The sequence below is a fragment of the Rhizoctonia solani genome, chromosome 16 (assembly GCF_016906535.1).
Source record: "Rhizoctonia solani chromosome 16, complete sequence".
Taxonomy (NCBI): Eukaryota; Fungi; Basidiomycota; class Agaricomycetes; order Cantharellales; family Ceratobasidiaceae; genus Rhizoctonia; species Rhizoctonia solani.
This window is the reverse complement of record NC_057385.1, coordinates 178,450-200,946: the sequence shown is the minus strand read 5'-3', so window position 1 is coordinate 200,946 and position 22,497 is coordinate 178,450. Positions and strand designations below refer to the sequence as shown.

The 22,497-nt window shown below is 47.0% G+C and overlaps 4 protein-coding genes across 4 annotated transcripts; 3 read left to right on the top strand and 1 right to left on the bottom strand.

Annotated features, from left to right (window-relative positions):
* Positions 1–758: 758 nt before the first annotated feature.
* Positions 759–3,199, top strand: RhiXN_01292 (Retrotransposable element Tf2 protein; the record flags this gene model as incomplete). Its single annotated transcript, XM_043321111.1, has 2 exons — positions 759–2,107; positions 2,191–3,199. 2 exons carry the CDS (start codon positions 759–761, stop codon positions 3,197–3,199), a joined length of 2,358 nt encoding a protein of 785 aa, XP_043186934.1.
* Positions 3,200–4,199: 1,000 nt separating this feature from the next.
* On the bottom strand, positions 4,200–5,561 carry RhiXN_01291 (uncharacterized protein; the record flags this gene model as incomplete). The annotated part of the gene is made up of 5 exons (XM_043321110.1): positions 4,200–4,325; positions 4,379–4,560; positions 4,635–4,908; positions 5,097–5,336; positions 5,412–5,561. 5 exons carry the CDS (start codon positions 5,559–5,561, stop codon positions 4,200–4,202), a joined length of 972 nt encoding a protein of 323 aa, XP_043186933.1.
* Positions 5,562–11,330: 5,769 nt separating this feature from the next.
* RhiXN_01290 (Retrotransposable element Tf2 protein) lies at positions 11,331–20,227 on the top strand (the record flags this gene model as incomplete). The annotated part of the gene is made up of 7 exons (XM_043321109.1): positions 11,331–11,813; positions 11,862–12,335; positions 12,391–12,576; positions 12,636–13,126; positions 16,937–18,065; positions 18,123–18,433; positions 18,457–20,227. 7 exons carry the CDS (start codon positions 11,331–11,333, stop codon positions 20,225–20,227), a joined length of 4,845 nt encoding a protein of 1,614 aa, XP_043186932.1.
* A 135-nt stretch (positions 20,228–20,362) lies between these two features.
* RhiXN_01289 (Retrotransposable element Tf2 protein) lies at positions 20,363–21,682 on the top strand (the record flags this gene model as incomplete). Its single annotated transcript, XM_043321108.1, has 2 exons — positions 20,363–20,584; positions 20,657–21,682. The coding sequence occupies 2 exons, from the start codon at positions 20,363–20,365 to the stop codon at positions 21,680–21,682; spliced, it is 1,248 nt and encodes a 415-aa protein (XP_043186931.1).
* Between the last annotated feature and the right edge of the window lie 815 nt (positions 21,683–22,497).

Below are 22,497 nucleotides of genomic sequence, written 5' to 3'. Positions count from 1 at the left end.
CAACCGACCATGGTAACACCCAGGTCAATTACCTCTTGTCGCATCCCAACTCTGTACAAGGGCCTTACAGCCCAGTAAATTACTTAGCTACACGCCTTAAGCGTTGTTCTCGCTGTACATACGTAGCTTGCCGCCGCCCTACAGCGTGTGGCCATCGTAGTTAGTTAGTCCGTCGTCGTAGGGTACATTGTCACCGCCTTAAGCGGTTCATTGTAATAGTCACCCGGCCACAAGCGCCCGCACCCTTGACGTCCTTACAGACGTCTAGGACACTAGGTAATTGACCTTATGTTGGTTGCAAACCGTTCTGTACACCCACCACTGAGACTCAACCCCGGAGAAGAATACCTGTACTAGCACGACCAAAATCACGTGATCGGGGCTACCTTGCGGGAGATAATAATCAAAACTCCCCCACCCCCACGTAGTAGGAAATTGCTATAAGGCAGGATATTCCTATCCCCCGCATACCACACGGTCGCCGCACCTTTTGCCAGCGGAGCCAGACAGCAGATACACCCGCTTGCAGAGACTAGGTACTACATCACGCCCGTCCACGGCAGTGATTAGTTACACTTACTGTTCAACGCTAGGTTGTTTGACGCAGGCTCTTAGCGTACTACGCAATAAAGCGCTCATAAGTCCTGACAAAGGCACCTACTAGTCTCCCCCATTTTCCCACCATTCTCTCCCGGACTCCCACACGCTCCTCTTCGCGGGCCTCTTCCCACGCTGGCCGCTCATACCCCCAATCTACCATGGCAACCCGTTCCCGGATGGCCTCTCAAGCCCAATCCCCTTTCAATTTGGGACACCTGGAACCCCAGCTTCCGCCAACCTCCTCTGTCGAATATGGCAAGGTCTCCCTTGAACAAGTCACCCAACTCCTCCTCGGCCTACTCGGCCAAGTTGAGCGCCTTGAGCGAGAAATTGCTGAGATCAAGGAAGCAGGGATTGAGACCCGGACAAACGTCGAAAATATCTCACAAACCGTCGATGTTGTCAAGGATGGTCTCAAGTCCCTCCAGCTCCAAGGCCCCCTTACCCCAGAAGGGAACCAACCCAAGGCAGTGGAAGAAACGCCACGCCCCATACCAAAAACCGAGCCTATTGGATTGGTTAGCAGGGGACCCTTCTGGTCAGAAACAACTAGGGAAATCCCAGGTCTCGCCCAGCCTACCCCAAGAAGAGCCGCACCCCCGCGAGTCCCGTCTCCCCCTCCATCTCCGCGTCTCCGATCCCCCATTGGAGCACCTGCCCCTCCTCCACCGGCTCCAGTCGCCGCATATCCTGCCCCGGTCAAAGTAGACCACCCAGACGCCTATACAGGCAAGATTGGGAGTGAGGCCAAACAGTGGCTCACAAGGATGTTGGCCTGGACCCGGCTAAACTCGCGCATGTTCCCCACGGACCAAGAAGTCCTATCTTTCCTTCTGATGAATATGAAGGATTCCGCGGGAGCATGGGCACACCCACACCTCGACCAGCTTGGATCACACCGGGCAATCATCCAAACGGTTGAGGGATTCAAATTGGAGTTTTTGGCAGCGTTCGGTGACCCTGATGCCACAAGGGCCGCCGAGCGGAAGATTACCACGCTTACCCAGTCCGGCACATGCGCGGATTATATCACAAAGTTCAGAACCCTGGCAATGGAACTGGACTGGAACGACGCGGCCCTCCGAGGCCAGTTTGCCTGCGGCCTCCACTGGGAGGTCAGCCGCCAAATTGCTACCCGCAAACATCGTCCCCAAACACTCCTCGAGCTGCAAAACGCAGCGCTCGTTATTGACAACGCTCTCCAAGAAGAGCGTGCTAGCCACCCGCCGAGGGATAATAAGTCTAGCAAGCAACCCAACCCCGCAAGGGGAACGAGTACCGGCCAATCAAGTACCGGTTCAAAGAAACTCTCCAACGACCCCAATTTTGTGTTGGAGGAAGAAAGGAATTGCCGCCGCGCCGCTGGCGCCTGCATCAAGTGCGGCAAAATGGGCCACAAGTTTGCGGAATGCCGCACAGGCTGGAAGGCTACCCCTACTGAGGACAAAGGGAAAGCCAAGGAAACCGCCAAGATTGGCAAAGACTCCGAGTACCAATCGGGAAAAGAGTAAGGGTACCTGCTGCCGCGCGCAAGGACCCCAAGGACTCTGGCTTCATCAAAATTTGTAATATATCTGATAGTAACAATAGAATTTCCCCCCTGTTCACAATTTCGATTAAACCAGAGAAGCAAGCAGAACACCTAGAAGTCCTGATAGACTCAGGCACCACATCGTCATTTCTCCACCCCCGTACCGCTGAGGCACTACGCCTACCTCTCATAGATCTCCCAACACCCCGCACCGTCACTATGCTCAATGGGTCGAGCCCCCAGGCTGGCAAAATCTGGAAAAAGGTGTCACTAACCTTTACCTTTGATGGCAAGAAAATGACTGAGACCTTCCTTATATGCAATACAGGGTCTCATGCTGCCATTCTGGGTTTGAAATGGTTGGACGCGCATAATCCAGAGATTGATTGGAATGCACAAACCCTCTCCTTTCCCCATACACCACCAGAACACGTGGCCATTGCCAAAGAGGAGGAAGCTGATCAAACACCCCTTGAAGGAGTACCCCCAGAATACCACCAGTATGCCAAAGTATTCAGGGAGGAAGAATTCAACAAGCTTCCCCCACACCGGCACTACGACATTGGGATTGAACTCACGGAGGAAGGCCCCCTCAATTTGCCTCTCTATAGTATGACCAATGCCAAGTCCACTACGCTCAAGGACTGGCTCAGGGACAAACTCAAGGCGGGCAAAATACGCCCTAGCAAGTCTTCCATCAGTTCCCCCGTGATGTTTGTTCCTAAAAAGGACGGCTCCCGTCGCTTGGTTGTTGACTACCGCTGCCTGAATAACCGGACCAAAAAGAACGTTTACCCGTTACCCCGTCCTGATGACCTCATGGCCCAGCTCCGTGGCGCCAAGGTCTTCACCAAACTAGATCTAAGATGGGGTTACAATAACGTCCGGGTTAAGGAAGGTGACGAATGGAAAACCGCGTTCCGCACCAAGTACGGCCTGTACGAATCCCTTGTCATGACCTTTGGCTTAACCAACGCCCCGGCATCATTCCAACATTTTATGAATGATTTGTTTAAGGACCTGCTTGATGTATGCGTCATCATATACCTTGATGACATCCTATTATAGGGGTCTGGCTCAAGGGGGGGTTGAGCAGAACCTTAAATCAAATCGCGTTTTTCCGCCCAAACCTATTAGATAACCTGCCCTGAAAATGGAATTTCACTAGTAAACCACATGGTTCCGCATCTATCCATATACCTATCAAGGCAATTTGAAATCATTTGTTAAAATTCATCTCTTCAATATTGCACATAAAATTGCAGTTATGTGCAAGGACCTATTAGCTAAGCAGCCCTGAAAATGAAATTCTACTAGTAAACCACGTGATTCCGCGTCGATCCATATACATATCATGCCAATTTGAAAACATCGATCAAATTTGTGTACTAATAGCCAAACAGAGCATGCACCTTCCATTTTTGGAAGTCAGGACTACCATAAATGGAAAGAGGGGGTTCGATTACCCCATATAGTCCAGTTTCAAGGATAGATATAGCGTGTGGGAGGAGAAAATGAGAAATGAAGTAAATTTAGTGGATTTTGGTGAAGTGGGCCAGTTTTGAAAAATGGACTAAATTTAGTCCATTTTTTGTTTGGTTGCTCTCTGTGGGCATGGCCTGTACAAACAAAAAATGGACTAAATTTAGTCCATTTTTCAAAACTGGCCCACTTCACCAAAATCCACTAAATTTACTTCATTTCTCATTTTCTCCTCCCACACGCTATATCTATCCTTGAAACTGGACTATATGGGGTAATCGAACCCCCTCTTTCCATTTATGGTAGTCCTGACTTCCAAAAATGGAAGGTGCATGCTCTGTTTGGCTATTAGTACACAAATTTGATCGATGTTTTCAAATTGGCATGATATGTATATGGATCGACGCGGAATCACGTGGTTTACTAGTAGAATTTCATTTTCAGGGTCGCTTAGCTAATAGCCCAGAAATCACAACCTGTCAGAATCACGTGATATATATACCATTCGATAGCAAATGCATTGGTCTCCTATCAGAATTTCAATTTCAGGGTTGATTAGTCATCAGCATTCTCTCTGATGGTGCCATTACTGCTGGTGTCTGCAAAACTTGTTATAAAATGAGGAAAATACAACCAGCTGGGACCAAACCTGCTTTTGCAACATGACCTCTTCTGTCACGCTTACCACCTTCTTTAGCTTGGTTGATACATGCTGTCAACAGGTCATCTTAATTTTTGCTTTCCTCCCCTTGGCATCTCACTTACCTTTCCTTTTGCTAGTAATGCATCCACCAAGTATTGCATGTCTCCATCTTTATGACTTTCTGTGATTTGATCCAGGAGTTCAGCCAAGCCTCTGTTTTCTTCTTTTGTCATTGACTCTGCACTGGCAATGACTTTCAGGATGGATTTGTCTAGTTCCCAATCACCACCTTGCTGGAGTCTTGCTGATGGAGTTCCAAATGTCATTAATATTCTGATTTAATGTTCAAATGCCACAAATCTTGGGTAAAAGACTCACCATCAGCTTCATTATCACCTCCATCCTCACTTGCATCTTGGTGTGTGTCAACCCCCTCAATATCATGGTCCACCTCCACACCTTCTATTTGATCATATCCACCATGAGATCCAGTAACTTGACCCTGGTCACCACTATGATCTTCAAGGCTTGGCATTGTTGTGTGCCAATGATTGGATTGCTCATGGTAAGAGCTATCCTCCATGTCATCCACATCACTTTCCTGAAGATTTGCTGCAAAAGTATCCTGCCTAACAGCAACAACACCAGGGGTCTTTTTAGCCCTTAGTCTTTGTTGCTTCTGTGCTCAATTGGAATGATTGCTTTCTGCCTCATGCTTGGCTGGAGTTGACATTTCCAGGGCAGCTTGCACTGGATTCAACTACATGCAATGTATGTCATTTTTCTTTTATCTCCCAACATTCAATTGAGATGAGAAAATTTGGTTTGGTTGTTGCTTACCTGACTTGATATGCCCAGTGTTCCACTCTCTTGGCAGTCTCCAAACTCCTTTGGCACTAGCAGCTCAAACTTTGTGTGCAAATGTTTGACCTTGAACAGCCTCATGACTGTCCACCATGCCTTGCTACTGTTGAGCAGCTGTTGATATATCTCTTGGTTTGCATCTTCAAGTTCAAGCATTTTGTGCTTCTGAAGATCTGTGTGAAGAGTCTCCCAACTGGAACACACCCTTTGCATCACCTAGTATCAAGATCATCCAATCATAATGCCCTTCTTTAAGTTTCCAAAACAGTGTATCACACCACAGACACTAACCTTGTGTTCATATCCTCTGGCATTGGCCTCATCTCCATGTTTCTTCAAAAGAAACTGGGCTATCACTCCTGCTGGATGATCAGTGATATTCTCTATTGTGTCTGAGGTTCCCTTGGTAAATAGAGTGAACTCATCCTTGGTTGTGATCATGTTGATCATCTGGAAGATCTGATTATGAGAAAAAACATTGGTGATGGATCATGTAAATGGAGACTTACAAGAGTTATCACTGTTTGTGTTAAGAGTTGTGTAAGTACAGGAGTAAGAAAGAATTACTATATACAAAATGTATATGGGAATAACTCAGAACTATTATTAAGAATCAGAATATAGGCACAGAATATATGAACAATATAGGCTAGGTTATCAGGAATAACAACTCCTAACAAATAGTCTACCAACTATGAAGTGCAGGTGGTTGGTTATGTATAGTACCTTAGACTAATGTTACTTAAGCCTAAGTGACTAAGGGTATGTATACTTAAGGTCTCTGGGATAGTACCTTAAGTAAGAGGGTTACCTGACTAATGTACAGGATTTATAGGATTTGCCTCATAAGTATAGGACTTATATATGCTTAAGTAAGGCTTAAGACTTATGGGGTTTACCTAAAACGTATCTAGGATTTATGAGATATTATAGATAAAGCTATCTACAATATGGGGGGTGTGGTGGATTGAAACACTATCACTCAATCACAACAATCCTTACAGTATTGTTGCACTATACTCAATGTTGAACTCAACAACTGTGACAGTCAAGGGGCACAGGGTTGCAGTAAGTACACTAATAGGTTACCCTGTGTCTGTTGGGACTGGCCTATGGTCTTAGTGTGCCAAATAACCTCCTATGCTATTTACAGTGTGTTATGTATCACACAATTTTGCATTCACAGCTCACCATCCACAATAATCTGTATATATCTGACTTTCTGATTTAATGGCCATTTGACTCCTATTTTCCATTATTCCTGTCATTACTCTATGTAACGCTCATATTGACTGTATGTGTTACATATCGTTCAATAGAGCTCCTTCCGCTCGTTCTAACGCTGCCTGTCACGTGCTCATACGATAAGATCTCATGGAGATATTAGCTTCACAAGATTCTATCTATGTGGCTCAAGTACCTTACTAATCATTATATTTATATCTTTACATCTAGCTCATCACATGACTAGCTCTAACTTGGGAAATGAACCTTATTCCTAGCTTAGTTGAGTCATACCTCTCATGAGATTACTAAGGTTCTCCTTATCTAGTAATTTCTAGTGGCACTGCGAATCCTGCTTATGAGTCATTCTGCTTGCCACCAGAATGACTCACACTAATGACTCACTCTAAGTGCTCATTGGCTGCCAAGCATTTCTTGATAGACTGAGTCATGTATTTAGATGTTTCTATTTTTTAACTAATTGCAGTTCAACCCAAGAGCAGTCACATTCCATCCTAGTCATATCTGTGCCTTCCCACCCACCAATCAAAGTCTTAGGAAGCACAGTCCTAAGCAAGTCATATTCATACTCTGACTAGGTGAATGACTCAGTAACCTTGCCACTCTAGGGTATAAAAGGGGACTCTTGCATACCCTTGGAGGGCACCACCTTACTTTACTCCACCTCACTGTTACTGTTGACTGTCACTCTTGGGTTTGGGCTTGCCCCCCTCAATTGTGTGATATATTGTGCCTCAAGATTTCAAATAACTTAAACTTGTATAAGTGGATCTCCCAAGTACCCATAGTGTGGAAAGGTTGTAGACCTGATACAGAGTTCTTAGGTTAAGTGAACAGAAGGCAATCATCCTTAAAGAAGGATATATACTAAGTAACCAGTTAGTTCCTGCAACTAGGAGTGAAACTTACATAACTATCTCTGCCAAAGGGAACCTGAGCCAGTACTCTTGCTCTTACAGAAATACTTACTAAGACACTTTACACTGAGAAAAGATATATCTGTAGTTGATTGTATTCAAGATAGCTAGACCCAGAGAACCCTAAAGAAGCTACTTCTTTACTTAGCTTGGAAATTGGGAAATCTTCCAACACAGACTCTGCTCAGCACCAGAGTCTCAACCTCTTTTCCCCCAATTTACAACACAGTGAGTCAATCACTAAAGTAAATGCACAGATAAGCTGTTAAAGGCTTGTGTGTATATGTCAATATATAAGAGTAAAAGTAGGATAGTAGAATGCATTAGAAGCGTCTCCACAGGGTCCTTTTATAATCTGAGAAGGCGCACAAACAAGTATATACATGATTGATACCAAGAGGGGGTACAGGAGGTACATGTGGCAACTGAAACACTTGAGGGTGCCAATACTTTGGTACATAGTAAACAAACAACAGTTCCTAATATTTGTCCCAAGGCAATGTTTGCCCCAAGGCAGTATTTACCTGTGTGGGTCCTTGGATGTCCCAAGGCTAAGTGTTTCATCCTTGGAGTAAACAGTCCCAAAGGTAGGATACCATTGTACTGGGTACTGACAGTAAATAGGGCATAGCTCCGCCAAATGTTGTCCATTTTGGTAGTTTGACCCAGCGTTCTGGAGCGCACAAACAGGCGCACCTAAGCGCAAGTGATTTGGCAGTGTGGGATGCCCGGGTGATGGAACAAAGGCGCATTTAGTGTGTTGGCGCTTAAGGGCTGATTAAGCGCCAGAGCACTTGCCTATGCGGCAGGGGGGGACCCTGAATATTTCTGTGTGTAGCCACAAGATAGAATCTTGAATGATAAATACTACAAACAAGAGAAATATTACTTGTTACTGTTTATCTACTCAGCTAGGGTTAAGTTGGGATTTATGGGGGCCTCCAAAATCGAGGTTGATAATTACGTAAGATATGGGTACCATTACGTAGCCAGTCACGTGGTCTCCTAGTAAAATTTCAATTTCAGGGTAGATTATTAAGCAGGATTCTTGTGTAGGGGTCATTTAGTGAGTGGCACACTGGTACATAGGTTGGTATGCTTGATACTGTTTCTGATTAGAAATGGGACAAGAGAGCACACAAATTGCAAGGTTCTGGACTCATGTTTGTTACACTACATCTGTTGGTGCTTTACAATATTTTTCAATAATGACATTTGTTTTACCAATTGGTCTTGCTTGCACACAGCTTGCAATGGAATGTGATATCACAGCAATCCACCACATCCACAGTTTGCTTACTGCTTAGCACCAAGAGCTATAGGCCTGTGGCCCTTCTCCAAGTAAGACTAGTCAAGATCAGTAATAAGTAATAACATTGCCTGGTAAGTAAGGAAAATAGGTCTGCAGTGCCATTCAATCACCCTGCACAACATTGCAATCATACACACAGAATGCTTGGTAAGCACCCTATCTGAAATGAACAAGAGGTATGGATCTGCAGGCCCCTGGCACTTAGCACCAACACCTATGAATCCATTGGCCCTCAGCACTTAGCACTAAGCAGCTGAGGACTCAGGCCCATGTTGACACATTATTGGCAAATGGCCTTGCACATACAGATCCATGGCATGGATATGTAGGCCCTTGGCACTTACTGGCTGACAATCTGGACTTCTGTCAACACCTTGTGGGCAAACCATCCTGCACCCGTGGATCCATGGCCCCATTCAATGGCTTTACACAACATTGCAGCTCAACATCAAGATCACCTGGTGAGTACTATATCTATTTGACATGTGTTGTTCTGCTCAAAGTTATCCTATGTGAAAGTACAACACATGTTCAATATAATATGGTACTGAATGTAAACAATGTTATGTACATGGTGATAAATGCATTGGAACAAACAATTTAAATGATACTATGTACCTCAGTTCAACCATAGAATAGTTAGCTTAGGTACTGAAGAGGCAGTAACACAACATTACAGTGATTATACATTCATCCATCAGTTGAAACATTTGTAAATATATATTATTGGCCCTGAGACTGATTTATCAACATTCCACTGTACTATGTGCTTGGGTTGGCGGGGCTACAGATCCGTAGCCTCTTGGCGCTTACCACCAATGCCCATGGATCCATAGGCCCTCAGTGCTTACTGGCTGGGGATCTGGGTCCATGCTGACACTTTGTCAGCAAGCAATCCTACACCTACGGATCCACACCCCCCACTCAACAACTGGGTGCAACACTGCGTATCAGCACCTAGAGCATTGCAGAAGCACTGTATTTATTTGACATATATATATGTATTCAAACTCATCTTGTGCGCAAGTACCCTGCGCACAAGTACAATGGGTGTCCGGTTGCACAGCGTGTTTGTATTGACAGGGGGCTACAGATCCACAGCACCTTGGCGCTTAGCGCCGACACCTACGGATCCGTCCCCCCCCCGCCCAATACACAACTAACTCACCGTAGTACCAAGCAGCAATGTTGCCTGGTGGGTACAGCGTCTTACACTCGTTTCAACAACCTGCTAACTGGTCTTACAAGTACGTGGACATACCTAGCCGGTTTGGAGCAGCAAACCAGCAAGGGGCACGGATCCGTAGGCCCTCAGCGCCTACCGGCTGAGGATCTGGGCCCATGCTGACAAAGTGTCAGCAAGCAATCCTACACCTATGGATCCGTACCCCTCCCTCCCCCCGATACACAACTAACCCACCGTAGTACCAAGCAGCGCCGTTGCCTGGTGGGTACAGCCTCTTACACTCATTTAAAAAATCCGCTAACTGGCTTTACAAGTATGTGAATATATCTTGCCGGTTCAGAGCAGCAAACCAGCAAGGGGTACAGATCCGTAGGCCCTCAGCGCTTACCGGCTGAGGATCTGGGCCCATGCTGACACTTTGTCAGCAAGCGATCCTACACCTATGGATCCGTGCCCCTCCCTCCCTCCGATACACAACCAACCCACCGTAGTACCAAGCAGCAATGTTGCCTGGTGGGTACAGCGTCTTACACTCGTTTCAACAACCTGCTAACTGGTCTTACAAGTACGTGGACATACCTAGCCGGTTTGGAGCAGCAAACCAGCAAGGGGCACGGATCCGTAGGCCCTCAGCGCCTACCGGCTGAGGATCTGGGCCCATGCTGACACTTTGTCAGCAAGCAGTCATACACCTACGGATCCACGCCCCCCATTCAACAGCTTTGTACAACGCTGCGTATCAGCACCTAGAGTATTGCATAAACACTGTATTTATTTGACATGTATAATTGTATTCAAATTCATCCTGCGCGCAAGCATCCTGCGCGCAAGTATCTTGTGCGCAAGTACAATGGGTGTCTGGTTGTACCAAGTGTTTGTATTGACAAGGGGTACGGATCCACAGCACCTTGGCGCTTAGCGCCAACACCTACGGATCCGCGCCCCTCCCTCCCCCCAATACACAACCAACCCACCGTAGTACCAAGCAGCGCTATTGCCTGGTGGGTATAGCCTCTTACACTCATTTAAAAAATCCGCTAACTGGCTTTACAAGTATGTGAATATACCTTGCCGGTTCGGAGCAGCGAACCAGCAAGGGGCACGGATCTGTAGGCCCTCAGCGGTTACCGGCTGAGGATCTGGGTCCATGCTGACACTTTGTCAGCAAGCCATCCTACACCGCCACGCCAGCCAACGGAACCTAACAGGCCCCCGGAGGGTCATAGGAGGGTCCCCACAAGGGGGGCGCAAGATTACAGGCGGGTGGTAATGTGCCAGTTACCTCAGGTTACAGGACGATTACCAATAGGCTACCCTTGGATCACAAATGGCTCCGTGATGTGTGGTAATCATACAGTGTAAAGCAACATTACAGGAAGATTACATGCATGGCACGTGACCGTTCTACCAGGAGCTTGCGCTCCTATTCATTTCCCCTATTTGTGCATTGCATTCCTAACTACATCAACAAATCAACGCTCTTTGTTTCTCGCTGTATAATACAACGCTATAACTACTATTATTTACTACATATCAATCGGTCATCATTAATGCCAAGTGCCGGAACCACAAATCCGTTGCCTCATGCAGCAGCACGGCGGGCCACGGCTGACAATATTCAAGAGTTACAAACCAAGTATACACTTCTTGAGAGCTTGGTTCAAGATCTCGAAGAAGCCTACGCAGCAAATAGGCAACTTTGCTCTAAGGTTGTACACTTAGAAGCTCAGCTAAGCACGCTTGGAGATACAGTACAAAGCTTACTAGAATTCAAATCCCGAGCGACAAGGCTGCTACAAGTCCTAGTGTCCAATCATGGTGTTGATGAACTAAAAGCCCAAGTTTTGTCTCTGGCGTTACAGTCTAACAACCCAAACACGTTTCTGAAGTCTGTTGTGGATGGAGAAAATCCATCAGATGAAACCAACGGGAACGGAGGAAATACGCTATTACCATTGGGGAGTACGCACGCAGATACCAAGATGAATTCAGAACAACTTCAGCTTCAACTTCGAGATTGCCAACCAATGAAAGTGAGTAAAATAGATTATAGTTCCAGTTTAGCGCTCACCTATCCTTAGACTGTTTGCACGAAGGTGTTATTGCACCTGTTTGGGGCGATTAAGGAACTGAAGCCAGAGCTTATACTGTATCCTCATGGACTCACCCGGAATGACCCTGGTTGGCCTGGAGAAGGCGTTGGAGACAAACGCCGCCCGTTCCTTTGGTTCGATTTTACCAAACCACCCGATGACCCTATCAACGTTGAAGGCTTCAAGGAATACTGTAAGTTTGTTCGTAATTGGGGCGCAGAGCAAGTTCCAGCGGCGACCAATATTATTGCAAAGGCAACCGATGCAACAATCCAGGAGCAATGCCAAATGAAGTATAAATACGAGGCCGAGAAATACAAACAATACCTGAAAGAGCGCAGCCAAGGTGATGTCCCACCCACAGACAATCAACCTGAAGAGAGCGGGAATACTGGTGAAATGGCGCAGGTGCCGGCCCGGAGGAAGAGGAAGACTGCTTACTATCGGTCCAGAGCCGAAGCGGTGAGATCTTCCTCCTAAATGAAGGATGTATGCATAATACTCACTAAACTGATAGAAGCTGAAAGCACGAGCTCGGAAGCTCAGCAAGATGGTTATACCATACTCCACTATGGAGTTACAAACCTTCTTAACGCCCGGTGCTCAATCGGACGATGAGAGCAAGTACGAAATTCTACAAGACGGAACCAAGCGCAAGACTGGTCGATATATCACTCATGGATGGTCATTCATGAGCAAACAAGTGAGTATTTATTATGCTGAAAGTTAGTTCTACTCACCAATCACAATACAAATTTCCAGTTCAAAAATCTGAAGGAACTTGTTGATGCAGTGGCTGACCCAGAGCCTCCTGTTCATGGATTTCAACCTCAAGCGCCTGGATCTCCCTGGGAAGGAATCCCGCCAGCAAACACATGCAATCAATACCTTCTTTGGGACTGGATGATTGAGCCTCAGATTCTTGCGGATCATCCTGAGTGGCATTGGAGGAGGTTGGTGATTTCTGACAACAAGCCGATTCAGACCCAAGCTTCAACTCAAGCTAACAAGCAAAAGCAATGGCCTACGACTCACACAAGTAGCCCTGCTCAATCTCTGGATATCAAGAAAGCTTGCCTGGATCTAACTGCCGCCCAGGAGAGACTTAAAAAGGCGCTTGCTGGAGAAACTCTTGAAGAACTGGGACTTGCACTCCAAGATGAATTGGAGGGCGGTCTTGATCCACCACAAGGCAAACTTGAGAACCCAAGAGAAGAGAATGAAGAGGATGAGAGTGAAGACAATCTCTACAAGTGAGTAAGGACGGTGCCTAAAGGATTGTTCTGGTATTCATTTGTTAGTTACTCAATTATACTGTTGAATAAAAATGTCATTTTATTGAAGACCTAGCAATGTCAACACAAGCTCCTGGGCCGTAAGAATTGGCTCCATAATTTAACCTGCCAAATTCAGAATTCTAAGAAATTCAAGCTCATAAGTTAAGACTTACAAGCCTTACTGACCCGTCATACCTCCGGGATTCAACAACAACTCAATAAACTTTCAAGGCACACTAATTTATGACTCTTGATATTGTATAAAATTAAATTGGTTTTGATAAATGAGATAGGCATGACAAAATGCAGGGATAATAAAAAAGAAAGGAAAAAAGGGAAGACAAAAGCAAAAAGGGGGATAAGACAAAAAGTAAAACATAAGGTCAAAAACAAAGAAGGAATGCTCAGTTAAGGTAATGAATCCCCTAAAGCAGTCTTATACACAACACCCCCATGTAGCAGGTACATATTTACAGCCATACAAAAACATTTAACAAAAACTAAAAGTGTCATTAGCAATAATTAGGTGTAATGAAATAGAGGGGAAAGATCATGGTGTCATGAGACCAAATGACCCTAGTGTCATGGTTTCATGAGGGATCACTTTATGCCATGACACCATGATCTTTCCCCCCTATTTTATTACACCCTTGGCTTTTGCAGAGCATGGGATCTTGTTGTAGACACAGAACAGGAGAAGTGATTTTAGTACATTTTCTTCCTTTTAAGCAAAGTCCAACAAACAACATTTTCAATTTTGTGACCTGAGTGTGAACCCAGAAGGTGCAGATAATTTAGACCTTGGAGGAACACAGTGCCTTAGTGCTTAACCCATATACCTAACACCTCAGCCACATTACTAAGCAGTAGCACCATCTCTGCCTCAATCACATGACTGACACAAACTCATAAGTAGGGGTGCTGATGAAGCAGGGTTCTTGTTTGATACAGCATTTGATTTTCTATTGTCAATAGTACTGACTTATAAATGTAGCTAGTGTTACAAAAGTCAATTGAAAAAATCACTTGAGTTATGTAATGTTTTTCCCAATGACTGCTTGTAACTCCAAGTATATAAGGAGGGTGGTCAACCATGCTTGTCCCCAGGTAAATTACCTCTTGTCAACACCTACAGGCATACACTGGAATCCCATTAAGTAGCATGATGCCTCTTCAATGGCATAGTATAATTATCTTGGTTGTTACTTGTAGTTACACAGGTTGTAAGTGCCAGTCCCTGTGCAGTCCCAAACAATGTCTAGGATAGTTGTTGTGGACACATGCATATACCCAGAATTTATTCCAATCTTCTCAATTTCAAACCAAGTAGAACAGACAACATTTTCAATTACATGATCTCAGCACTTATATCACATGCTAACCACCAAGCCACATCCCCTCCTCTGCTTACTAAACCTGCATAGCCACCTCCACCTATGACATCACTGGCAACATGTATACATGAGTAAGGCTGCTGATGGAGCAGGCTTTTACTGGATTAGGTTTTTGTCCTAGATGTCTGTAAGGACGTTGAGGGTGCGGGCGCTTGTGGCCGTGTGACTAATACAGTAAACCGCTTAAGGTGGCGGTGAGGTACCCTACAACAACAAACTAACTAACTACAATGTCCACACACTATAAGGCGGCGGTGAGCTATGTATGTACGGCAAGAGCAATGCTTAAGGCGTGTGATTAAGTGCTTACTGGGCTGTAAGGCCCTTGTACAGTGTGGTGGAGCAACAAGAGGTAATCAACCTGGGTGTTACCATGGTTGGTTGGCCTCCTTATATATTACAGAACTATCTAATTACAAATACAACCATATGCAATACCATAACCAATAAGAACCCCGCTCCGCAGCCGGCCTTACTCATGCATACGTGTCACTGACGTGTCATGATGACGTCATAGGTGGAGGTGGCTACGTGTGATGGATAAGCACGGGTGGGGACGTGGCTTGGCGCTTAGCGTATGATATAAGCGCCAAGATCACGTGATTGAAAATGTAGTCTGTTTGTCTTCGTTTAAATTCGAGAAAATGGGAATAAATTCCCTGGTATCGATTGTGTCTATGACAGTTTTGCATACTCTTGATTTGTAATTGTGTAGCCTCTGTAATATATAAGGAGAGTAATCAACCATGGTAATCCCTGGGTTGATTACCTCTTTTTGACACCTTACTTGCCCAGGCTTTAGGCCTTGTCACTTGGCCACTAAGAAGATAGCTTCCACGCTGCCTTAAGTGGGGTCTTCATTGTATGTAGATAATTTGCCAACACCTTACAGCATATGGTCATTGTTGTATAGTTGCCCCTTGCTGCCTTAAGCAGTTTTACCTTACTCCTGTACTTGCGCAGCTGCAAGTGCCAGCACCCATACTGTCCCAGACCATGTCTACAACATTCTCTATCATGGATTTGACCCCACATGTACATCAGCAAAAATTACTTCCTACATGGTATTACATATCAGCTATGTAGTACTGGAACACTTGTAGACTGTTATAACCTCCTTAGCTATACCATCAGAATCGGACGATTTTTCTGTTATTTTTACTATTTTTTACGAACGTTATATCTCTTGTTTTTCAATCACGTGACCTTGGCGCTTATTTTGCCAAGATGCCGCGCCGAGTTGCCGTGCCAAGGGCGCTTAAGGAGAAATCCATGCTTCTGCGCAGCCCGCAGCACGCTTCTCATTTGTCCTCTATACTTCTTTCTCCCACGCGCACAGACCATGTAGATAGTGCGCCTTGTCTATATATACAGCAGGAAAATTGCTTGGAAACACCAAGTCGATTTTACCTTGCCTCTTACACATTAGAGAAGGTAGCCAGCCAGCTAAGTAGCCGGCCCCTAGTAGTAACAGTAGCACTCACCCTGTCGTAGACACAATCAATACCAGGGAATTTATTCCCAATTTCTCGAATTTAAACAAAGGCAATCAGAGAACATTTTCAATCACGTGACATCGGCGCTTATATCATATGCTAAGCGCCAAGCCACGTCCCCATCCGCGCTTATCTCAGCACACGTAGCCACCTCCACCTGATGACATCATTATGACACGTCAGTGACACGTATGCATGAGTAAGGCCAACTGTGGAGCGGGGTTCTTATTTGATACGGTATTGCATATAATGTATTTGTAAATAGCTTGTCTGAAGAATATATAAGGAGGCCAACCAACCATGGTAACACCCAGGTTGATTACCTCTTGTCGCATCCCACAACTATACGAGGGCCTTACAGCCCAGCAACCCCACTTAGTTACTTAGTCTACACCGCCTTAAGCAGCTTCTACCTTGTACTTACACAGTTTGCCATCGCCCATACGGCCTTGGACATCGTAGTATAGCTGGTCGTTGTTGTAGGGTAGCTTGTCACCGCCTTAAGCGGTTTTTACTTAGACACACCCGGCCGCAAGCGCCCTCCTCCTCGACGTCCTTATAGACGTCTAGGACACTAGGTAATTGACCTTACGTTGGTTGCAAACCGTTCTGCACACCCACCCACTAAGTCTCAACAAACAAGAAGGCCCCCTGTACTAGCACAAGGGAAATCACCTGATCGGGCTTGCCTTTTGCTATCAATAATCAAACTAGCGTCGGCCCCAGGTAGTACCAAATTGCTATAAGGCAGACGGGTTCTGATTGTCCGCATACCACTGGTCACCGCACCATTTGTCAGCGGAGTCAATCAGCAGATCCACCCGCTTGCAGAAAGCCTGCTCTACATCACGCCCGCTCACGGCTGTTGATTAGTTGTAGGGACTGTCCAACGCTAGGCGGTTGACGCAGACTCTTAGCGCCAGAACAATAAAGCGGCCCATAAGTCCTGTTACAGGCACCATCTCCCCCACATTGCCCATCATTACTTCCCGCACCCCCTCTTGCGCTTCCTCCCGCGCCTCCCAGCGCACTGCATCCCACCAAGGCCGTTCATACCCCCATGAGATGGCAACCCGCTCCCGGAGCACCGCTTGTCCCGCGTCCCCTCTTGATCAAGGAGAGTTGGGACCCACTCTTCCGGCAACCGCCGCTGAGTCATCAGGCCTTGAACCCAAGGTCTACAGGGAAATCTCCCTCGAACAAGCAATCTCCCTCATCTTGGGATTGCAAAACCAAATCCTCCGACTCGAGCGGGAACTCAAAGAAACCAAGGAGGCAACCAAGGAAGCCCAAGACTGGATGGGCGCAGTCAATCAAGCCCTCACTTGCATTGAGGCTAGGGGTGGAGCCCCACACACACCAGAAGACCAGAAGCCCCCGGCAATTGAGGCCACGCCCAGGCCCTTACCCAAAACCAACACTATTCCAACGCCTAGCGCACCCCTCATCGCCTGGGCCAACCCCACAAGAGCTCCCCTCCCCTTCGCACAACCAACTCCCGTCCGGGCTCCCCCGCGAGTCCATACTCCCCCTCCACCTTTGCCTATCCGCCTCTGTTCCCCCCAACTCCCACAACCAGCGGCCCCTGTAGCTGCTTATTCAACCCCAGTCAAGGTAGACCACCCTGATGCCTACACTGGGAAAATTGGGAACGAAGCCCGCCAATGGCTTACGCAAATGTTGGCATGGGTACGTCTGAACCAACGGATGTTCCCAACCAATCAGGAGGTCCTGTCATTCCTCCTGATGAATATGAAGGACGTAGCGGGAGCCTGGGCTCACCCCCATCTTGACCAACTAGGGTCCCACAGGGCCTTAATTCGATTGGTCGACGACTTCAGGACGGAGTTCTTGGCTGCTTTTGGCAACCCGGACGCTACGCGAGCCGCTGAGCGGCAAATCACCCACCTTACTCAGACAGGCACCTGTGCTGAGTACATTACAAAGTTCAGGACCATTGCCATGGACCTGGACTGGAATGACGCCGCCCTTCGTGGGCAATTTGCACGTGGCCTCCACTGGGAGGTCAGCCGTCTCATTGCCACTTGAGAACGGCGCCCCACCACCCTCCTTGAGCTACAGAACGTAGCCATGGTCATCAATAACGCCCTCCGCGAGGAGCGTGCCAGCCACCCGCCTAAGGGTAATAAGCCTGGAACCTCTTCCACTACCCCCAATAGGGGGGCAAGTACCGGCCAACCGGCCACCAGACCAGGACGCTTGTCCAGCGATCCTAACTTTGTCTCCGAGGAGGAGCAAAACCGCCGCAGGGCTGAAGGCCTCTGCATCAAATGCGGTAAGGCGGGCCATAAATTTGTGGAATGCCGCACTGGCTGGAAAGCCACACCCAAGGAGGAAGGTGTCAAGAAGGAAGCCGCCAAAATTGGCGAAGAGTCTGGACCCAAATCGGGAAAAGACTAAGGGTACCTGCTGCCGCGCGCAAGGACCCCAAGGACTCTGGACTTATTGAAATCTGTAATATATTGAATAGCATCAATATAATTTCCCCACTCTTCACAATTTCAATTAAGCCAGAGAAACAAGCGGACCCACTAGAAGTCCTGATAGATTCAGGCGCTACATCATCGTTCCTTCACCCTCACACCGCGGAACTACTCCACCTACCCCTAATAGACCTCCCTCAACCCCGTACCGTAACTATGCTCGATGGGTCGAGCCCCCAGGCTGGAAAGATTTGGAAGAAGGCCCACCTAACCTTCCTATTTGATGGTAAACAAATGACGGAAACCTTCCTGATTTGCAACACCGGATCACACGCCGCCATCCTAGGAATTAAATGGTTAGAAGCCCACAACCCTGAAACTGATTGGAACTCCCGTACCCTCTGCTTCCCACATACGCCACCAGAACATGCAACCATTGCTGAGGAGGAGGAAGCTGATCAAAAACCCCTTGAAGGAGTTCCCTCTGAATATCACCAATACGCCAAGGTATTTGGAGAGGAGGAATTCAATAAGCTTCCCCCCCATAGGCATTACAATATTGGGATCGAGCTCACAGAGGAAGGACCCCTCAACTCCCCCCTTTACAGTATGACTGATGCCAAGTCCGCCACCCTCAAGGACTGGCTTAAGGATGAACTCAAAGCTGGGAAGATCTGTCCCAGCAAATCACCTATCAGCTCCCCGGTCATGTTTGTCCCAAAAAAGGATGGCTCCCGTTGTCTTGTAGTTGACTATTGTCGCCTCAATAACCGGACAAAAAAGAACGTCTATCCGTTGCCTTGCCCAGATGATCTCATGGCCCAGCTCCGCGGCGCCAAGATCTTTACTAAGCTAGATCTAAGGTGGGGATACAACAATGTCCGGGTGAAAGAAGGTGACAAATGGAAAACTGCCTTCCATACCAAATATGGTTTATACGAGTCCCTGGTCATGACCTTTGGCCTGACAAATGCACCTGCAGCTTTCCAACACTTCATGAACGAGTTGTTCAAGGATCTACTGGATGTATGCGTCATCATCTACCTAGATGACATCTTAATTTACTCAAAAGATGACGCAACTCACACAAGACACGTCCATGAGGTTCTGAAGCGGTTGATGGATAACCAGCTCTTCTGTAAAGCGTCCAAATGCACGTTCCACGTCACCTCTGTGGAATACCTGGGGATCATTGTCTCGGACAAGGGTTTTAGTCTGGATAAGCTCAAGATCCAGGCAGTACAAGAATGGCCAGTTCCCACAAAGGTCAAAGAAGTCCAATTGTTCCTGGGTTTTGCCAATTTTCTCTGCCGATTTGTTGCCAACTTCAGCCACATGGCTAGACCATTGCACAATCTGGTAAGAAAGGATACGCCATGGAAGTGGGATACCAGGGAACAGGAAGCCTTCCAGGGCCTGAAGGACGCTATCACCAACGCCCCAGTACTTTGCCACGCGGATCCTACCAAACCCTATTTCCTGGAAATGGATGCATCAGGTGCAGCTCTGGGATCAATACTCAGCCAACAGCAAGAAGACGGAAGACTACACCCCTTGGGGTTCCTGTCGGAATTGTTCAAAGGTGCCAAACAGAACTATGACACCCATGACAAGGAACTCCTTGCAATCATCCGGTCATTTGAGTATTGGCGTATATTCCTGGAGGGGACAAAACACCCAATCACGGTTTTCACGGATCATCGCAACCTGGAATACTGGAAGGAGTCCAGAACCTTCAATTGACGACACGCACAATGGCATCTACTCCTTGCCGGTTATAACTTCCAGATCGTCTATTGCCCTGGAAAGCAATCAGGGAAACCAGACGCCCTCTCACGCCAATCAGACCATGCCAATATCCCTCCTGCAGCCCAAACCATGCTCCCAGACCCCGTATTTGCAAACACCGCCCTGGTCACGCCGGAAAAAGAGCTACAACGCCAGATCAAAGCGTCCCTAGATCAAGATGAGTCCCTGGAGGAAATCCTGCAATTCTTACAGAACAAGTCCAAAGCACCCCCCTCCATCAAACGCGCATTCAAAGATTACAAGATGGAGGCTGGATTACTATTCTACCAAGGACGAATCGTGGTCCCTGACGTTGGAACATTAAGGACGGACCTACTCCACATCTTCCACGACAGCCCCTTGGCAGGACATCCGGGAAGATAGCGTACCCTAGAATTGGTGTCAAGGAATTACTACTGGCCCAGTATCCGTGCGGACACATATTGGCATGTGGACTCTTGTGAAACATGTCAACGGATCAGAAAGCCTAAGTACGCCTCTATCCCACCTCAGCCGCTCAAACTTCCTGTTAGACCCTGGCAACACATATCATACGACATGATAGTAGACCTGCCTAAGGACGGAAGCAACAACTCCATCTTAGTCATAGTGGACAGCTTCACAAAGTATGGGATTTTTGTCAAATGTTCCAAAAAGCTCAAAGCCCCCGAACTAGCAGAATTATTCCTGGAACACGTGTGGAAATGGCACGGCATGCCTGAAAAAACGGTCTCAGACAGGGGAAGGGTGTTCAACAATAAGTTTCTGAAGGCACTATACAAACGCCTAGGAATTGACCCCCATTTCTCCTCAGCGTACCACCCCCAGAGCAATGGACAAACGGAGCAAGTCAACCCTTCCATCAAACACTTCCTAAGGGCCTACTTGGGGGTTAACCAACGGGACTGGACTAAGTGGCTGCCAATGGCGGAATTTGCATACAACAACGCCGTGCACAGTAGTACTGGAAAAACTCCTTTCAAGGCCTTATACGGATGGGAACCCACCTTAACCCCATCCAACGTACCCACAGATGTCCCAGAAGCAGATGAACTTGCCCAAACAATGGAAGCGCAATGGAAGGAAGTAGAATCGGCCCTCTGGCAAGCCAAGCAACGGATGACAGCCGGAGAAAGCGGAAGCCCGACGGAATTCAAAATCGGAGAAGAAGCTTGGCTCAACGCCAAGAATGTCAACCTCAAAACCTTAAGCCCCAAACTAACAGAACAACGTTTGGGCCTGTTCAAGGTTACTGAGAAAATCTCCAACCGCGCTTACCGGCTTGAACTACCCCCAACAATGCGCATTCACATGGGAACCTTGAGAAAACTTAAAAAACGCCGAAAAAATTTTAGAAAATTACGAAAAAGAGATGAAAAAGAAGGCCCTTGGCGCTGCCAAGGCCCTTAAAGGGGGGCAGTGTCGTAGACACAATCGATACCAGGGAATTTATTCCCAATTTCTCGAATTTAAACAAAGGCAATCAGAGAACATTTTCAATCACGTGACATCGGCGCTTATATCATACGCTAAGCGCCAAGCCACGTCCCCATCCGCGCTTATCTCAGCACACGTAGCCACCTCCACCTGATGACATCATTATGACATGTCAGTGACACGTATGCATGAGTAAGGCCAACTGTGGAGCGGGGTTCTTATTTGATACGGTATTGCATATAATGTATTTGTAAATAGCTTGTCTGAAGAATATATAAGGAGGCCAACCAACCATGGTAACACCCAGGTTGATTACCTCTTGTTGCATCCCACAACTATACGAGGGCCTTACAGCCCAGCAACCCCACTTAGTTACTTAGTCTACACCGCCTTAAGCGGCTTCTACCTTGTACTTACACAGTTTGCCATTGCCCATACGGCCTTGGACATTGTAGTATAGCTGGTCGTTGTCGTAGGGTAGCTTGTCACCGCCTTAAGCGGTTTTTACTTAGACACACCCGGCCGCAAGCGCCCTCCTCCTCAACGTCCTTATAGACGTCTAGGACACACCCCCTTACTTAACCTACCACACCTCCAGGCCTCAGGCCCCATTGTCACCAGTAGATAGAAGTAGAGCGCCTTAAGCGCTATTAGTATAGCCTTAGATAGTTGACTTACATAAGCCAGTGTAGTAGTACGGCCTTAAGCGCCCGCTCCCATCAGCGTGTACCCACCTTACAGTGGTGTATGACATTGTAAAATTGACTTGTTGTAGGCCTGTTCAACAA